The following is a 6,000-nucleotide window of genomic DNA, read 5'->3' as shown; positions in this document are numbered from 1 at the left end:
AAAAAAAAAAAAAAAAAAAAAAAAGAGAGAGAGAGAGAGATATCAAAAGAGTTAACTCACTGTCCACTGATATACTATGATAATTATTATTTCTCTATTAAACTAAACTGTTTTTCTTTTTCAGTCCTATGACAATGGGTTGGCACAGGGAGCAGGCCTTGAGTCTCATGGTAAGTCCTCTTAAGTGGTTGTGTAGTTCTAAGAAAGTGTGCAGCAGCATCCATCTGTATGAGAACACCTCAGCCTTTCTCAGCCTTGCTGTAGTATGACTCTGTCGCTCTCCCACGTCTGTCTGTTTTGTTTGTTTTTTTTTTTTTACACGGAGGTACTTAGCTGTTTGAAACCTAGATCACTAATCATTAAGAGATTATTCAGACTAGAAAAATATCTAGTAATCTTTAAAAATAGTAGCTGTATAAAAATATATTGGTATTGTTTTAGGCTGTTACTAGGAAAAACACTTGAAAGACTGAACCAAAGAGATATACTGAACATGAAAATTTTTATTTACCTTCCATACTATCCTTAGTGATAATCATATATGTCTGTTGAACAGTCTGCTCTCTCTTATTTCTCTCACTTAGGGCAGGACAAGAATTGTGTGAGGGTAGCCATTAAAGTTTGTCAGCATATCAACAATATGCAGTCTCCAACCCAGATCTGCATTCAGAAATAATCAAGCTTGCATTCTGCTTTTCTAAGAGGTTAGCCCAGGTGCTGGAGACTTGGTGAACCTGAGGTTTCTCATCCCTGGCTGTGCTATGCTGTGCTATGCTGTGCTCGCTTCCTGCCGCCGTCCTCTGCTTACAGTGTTGCCAATAGTGTGATCATTCCTCCTGGGTCTCCTCAGCAGCAAAACAGATGCTTTGTGCTTCTGAGTGGAAAGTAGCTGGACGTTTTCTCTGACTCCCTATGACAGTATGTTACCATGGTTTCAGTATGTGCTTGAGTTCCACAGATGGGTGTAAGTGCAGCTGGTGCTGGTGACACCAAACGAGATTCACTTGGCATAAGAGCCAAATCTGTGGCACTGAGTTTGCAGAAGGAAACTAGTAAGCGTGGAGATAGGGGCTCTGAACTCAAGCCTGCCTTCCCAGTTAGTCAGTCCTGGGAATTTATAGGCAGAGAGAGGGGAGAGGCTGTTACTTCATTAGATAATGGGAATGGAAGTTTCTCTATAAAGAGGTCCATCAGACCTCTTTATAGGCCACACATGCTTCTTTGGGCTAGAGTGTATTCTAGGTTGTATATTTCATGTTTGAAACTTTACGTCAAATGCCAGTGACTGATGGCTGGCTTCTACATATTCCCATTCTTGAAAAGTGAATTTGAAGCTATCTTTGGGTGAATTTCAGAGACTTAATGCTGTGAAACAATAAACACTTAATTATTTGAGCAATTTCCATCCATGTTTGCCCAAGTGCTAACTGGTTTCAGGAGCACTTATGTTACTGTTTGTTCTCTCCATGACTTGGAGGGATGTGGTTACATGAAGAGGAGAATGATAGCTCCAAGAATTTCTAGAAGGATAGGCTCTTTGTGCTTGCTGCTCTAGCACTCTGAGGAGACACCTCACTGGCACGGGAGAAATTGGAATATTATTTTCTGGGATATGAAGGATTGTCCAGACATCATACTTAACTCTCTGAAGCATCCTGTAATGAATATATATATATTCATTATATTCACTATATATGTATATATATATATATATATATATATATATAGTTTATATATAAACTATATTGAGATTGCTCAAGGAAGACATCTGACATCACCCTATGACATACATATGTGCATATGCACTCATACACATATACGCACGCACTACATGAATTGCACATACCACACAAATATATAGCCATCATGGTCTTCTTTATTTCCAAACCTGTTAACGCTGTGTGGGAAATATGGAATAACTTGCTATCAAATCTACTGAGTTTTCAGAGTAGCCAACAGTTATTCAGGAATTTGAATGTTTAGTTTTTAGTTATCCAGTTAAACTAATTGTCTCCCCACATGTCACCAATTTGTAATCTCAGATTTGTGCATTAAGATGAAAGTTATTATGTAATTTAGCTACTGCTCTGTGCTGGCTACCATTTGATAACTTACATATAGTCTCATTTATTCAGAATACCAGCCTGCTGAGAAAAGTCATCTTTCAAGTGATAGAGTCAGTCAGAAAGGCCAAAGCACTGTGAGAGTGAGAAGGAGAAAGACCATGCAGGAACATGCCTTTACCTACTCATGCTAGTTGATGGCTGCTGGGACAAAATAACTGAAACAGCTAGGGAGGAAGGGCTTATTTGACTCACAGTTAAAGGGCACCATCACCATGGAGAAGGCATGGAGGCAGGAGATTGAGGCATCTTATCATACTCATCTGCAGGTAGGAAGCAGAGAGATGAATGCTACTGTAATGATGCCATTCTCCCAGGGTGGGTCTTCTCACCGCAGCTAACCTAAGGTAGGAAATGTAAATCCTATCAAGTTGACAGTCAGGATTAGCCAGTATAGTTCTCAGGAATAAACAGTCTCAAAGTGTGAACCTGCTGTGCTGGGGCAGCACCGCCTGCTAGCCTGCTAGTGCTCAGCCTGCAGCCCCCGGCAGCAGCACTGGGCTATGGGGAATGCCAGCATGCCCAGTGCTCCTGGGCTATGGGGAACGCCAGCATGCCCAGTGCTCCTGGGCTATGGGGAACGCCAGCATGCCCAGTGCTGCTCTCCTTGTTTTCCTTTTGTGTGAGCTTTGCCTTTCCTTTCATTGTTCCAGTGTCACTTGTTAGGTGAAACTTGGTCCGTTGTCTCTATCCATCCCTGAGCAGACTATGATTTCTGTAACACTGGCTTCGTGCTGCTTTCATCGTCACTGTTGATCTGCTAGGCTGTAAGCAGTGTTTGCATCTTACTTCCTGAGCTTATCTGTGTTATACATGTGCATCTAGATGTGTGCAATTGATTGGCAAGTTGAGTTTTGAGTTGTTTGGGCTTAATGGTATTCTTGCTTTTTCATGTGCTTTTGTTCCTAACTCCCCAGTCTAAGCATGTAATGTATTGGGTTTGATGATATTCTTTTTCTCCTTTTTCTAAGTTAGTTGTTTTGTTTCCATCTTTTGCATGGTCAGTCTATGTAGACAGAGAGACTGACCACGCAGATGGTGATCTCCTGGGCCTTGATCGCCAAGTGTGCTGCTCACTTTATCTCACTAATTCACCAGGAGCAAAGCATGTTTGGGGGGTGGAGGTGGGGTACAGTCTAAATATGTTGTGTAAGAATTGAGCTGTCTGAGTTTGTGATGAATAAAATTATTTTTGTCTCTCAAGAGTCATAATAGGAATCTCAGACAAATTAATTTGCTTCTGCAGTTCTTCAAAAATATCTCTATTCATTAATCCAGAACAAAAATGTTAAATCCCTTTGGCCCTAATTTCCTTTGAACACTAAATTCCCATGAACTTACTTCTCTTTATGTTTTTCAATATGGTGCTTAAGTAAAAAGAAGTCCTTGTTTTATGCACCTGTGTGCTTAGTTTCCTGCTCTACCTCTGACTACGCAATTGTTGACTACCTTAAGTTCCATGTTTCAGAGGACAGAGATTCTTCTGGATAACTTGGTATATACAAACATGAATGCTAATAGCATTCACAAACTTGAGTGGTAAAGCCATTATGGGACAGAGTTTAATCTGCATATAGCCTGCTGTTGCTGCTCCTGTCTTTAAATCTCTTGGGCAGTAAATCCTCTGTAAATACTGCTTTGCTGAATTAGCTAGGAGTGGTAAGAGGAAAGTCAGTTTGCTTTTTAATGGTTTGGGTTCTCAGCTGTCTCCCTGAATGCAGAACTGTGGACACAGAGAAAATTATGGGGAACTTAAAGGAGATTAGTTCTGGTGTAAGCGTTAATCGTGTAATTTGGGACAGAGTCCTTGATCTTGCTCCTTATAAGTATAATATCTTAGAGCTTTAAATTATTTCAAATTCTATTCTGTTTTGCCAGTTGACACGGGAGACTTTATTGTAGTCTTTTGAGTTTGGTACTGAACTTTATTTCATTGTCCTGTAGGCTAATGGGACTGTACCCCTCTCCCGACATGTCATGCTGCTTTCATAGGCCCATAGACATACAGTTTGTGTTTTGATCATCAGGAGGATCCACCTTTTGTGGCATTGCATCACTGTGCCTGATGGGTAAACTGGAAGAAGTTTTTTCAGAGAAAGAACTGAACAGGATAAAGAGGTGGTGCATAATGAGGCAGCAGAACGGGTACCACGGAAGACCTAACAAGCCCGTCGACACCTGCTACTCCTTCTGGGTGGGCGCCACGCTAAAGGTGAGAAGACACCCAAGCTACATGATACCTGTACATTTAACACGATTGTAGGATTTGTTACATACCCATTAGACCAGACTCACCTTGTTAGTAAACTAACAAGAACATCTGCAAGAGGGACTAATTAATCAGGAAACCATACCTGGAAACAGGAAGTTAACTTAAAAAGATAATGTTGGATATTCACTGGAAATCCATTTGAAGATTTTCTCTCCTTTTTGTTTGTTTTGCCTAAAACTTCCAAAATTCATTGATTTGATACAAAAGTCACTGAGCCATTATTTATACCATGTTCATCTTGAAATGCCTTTACTCTTAGCCACCCTTTGTGCCCATGTTCTGACTATAGCAGAGCTTGTGTTCATCTTGTATGTAATGTCTTTGTGTTAGTTAGGGATTCACTGCTGTGGAGAGTCACTTTGACCAAGGGAGCTCTTATAAAGGACAACATTTAGTTGGTGCTGGCTTACAGTTTCAGGGTTTAGACCGTTATCATCAGGGCAGGAAGCATGGCAGTGTGCAGGCAGACATGGTGCTGGAGAAGGAGCTGAGAGTTCTACATCTATACTGAGTGCCCAGGTATCCCTCATGCATCAGTACTGGCCATCCCTGAGCCATATTCGTATTCACTCTTCCCAGTTACCATGTTGACTGTAAGACAATCTTTGTTTTCTGGAAATTCTTCAGTATGTCTTCTAAATGAAAATAACTTGACAAAACAACCCTGCTATTATCAATACCACATCTAAAACGTGAGCTATAGTTACTTTCCCCATAAGTGTCACTTAAAGTGATGATGGTGTTTCCTGCTGCGTCACACTCTGAAGCTCCCAATACCAGGCCATCTCTTTTATTCAAAAAGGTCCGAATTGTCAAGCTTGTTATTCTGTTGTAGTGTTCCTATGAACACTGTGGTGAGCTATGGCATAGTATATACCTAGCACTTTAACCATTTAGTAGTAATAATGTTATCCAAAATAATGCATAACCACCATTGCCATTGTACCCATGACCTCTGATGCTGTCAACAGTAGTGTCTCACTGTCCTTTCCCCTGCTTCCTGTAGTCATGTTGTACTCACTGTCTCCACATGTCCTTTCTGGGCATCTACCATGTTATTAAAATACCCGACAGAAGTAGCTTGGGGAGGAAAGGTCTGCTTAGGCTTAAGAGTTTTGGGAGTTATACACCATTGTGGCAGGGAAGGTCTGTCAGCAGGAGCAGGGAGTGGCCTAGCATATGTGTCCATAGTCCAGAAGCAGAGAGCAGGGATTGCTTGGGTTCACTTAGCTTCTCCTGTCTATATAGTCCACCAGCTTAGCCTATGGAAATAGTGCTGTCCACATTTAGGGTGTGTCTTCTATCTCGGCTAATCTAATCTTGATATTCCCTCAGAGGCATGTTCAAAGGTTTGTTGGAAGTTGACTCTAGATCCGGTTGAGTTGACATTGTAAACTATCACACTCATATATCACAATCATACAATACTTGTTCCTCTGTGTCTTCCTTATTTACTTTAGCATGATGATAGGAGCCATCTATTTTTTTTTAATACGTATGGAATTTTCCTTTTTGTGCCAAAGTAATGTGCTGTGTGTATAATTTTAGTAGGCATTTACTGAATCTACTGATGTGCCTAGGTAGAAGTTTTGTCTTGACAATTAT

At 40.8% G+C, this 6,000-nt stretch overlaps 1 protein-coding gene across 2 annotated transcripts in view; it reads left to right on the top strand.

Moving 5' to 3' along the window:
* Window positions 1-6,000, top strand: part of Pggt1b (protein geranylgeranyltransferase type I subunit beta) — a 48,307-nt gene that overhangs the window by 31,430 nt on the left and 10,877 nt on the right. For both annotated transcript variants that reach the window (XM_031365628.1, XM_031365629.1), the window contains 2 exons: window positions 125-170; window positions 4,151-4,335. In XM_031365628.1, the coding sequence (XP_031221488.1) occupies window positions 125-170; window positions 4,151-4,335 (231 nt within the window). The remainder of the gene's footprint in view (window positions 1-124; window positions 171-4,150; window positions 4,336-6,000) is intronic.

Source organism: Mastomys coucha, unplaced genomic scaffold (genome assembly GCF_008632895.1).
Source record: "Mastomys coucha isolate ucsf_1 unplaced genomic scaffold, UCSF_Mcou_1 pScaffold13, whole genome shotgun sequence".
NCBI lineage: Eukaryota > Metazoa > Chordata > Mammalia > Rodentia > Muridae > Mastomys > Mastomys coucha.
The sequence above is the reverse complement of the archived record's forward strand: the minus strand, read 5'-3'. Positions and strand labels throughout refer to the sequence as shown.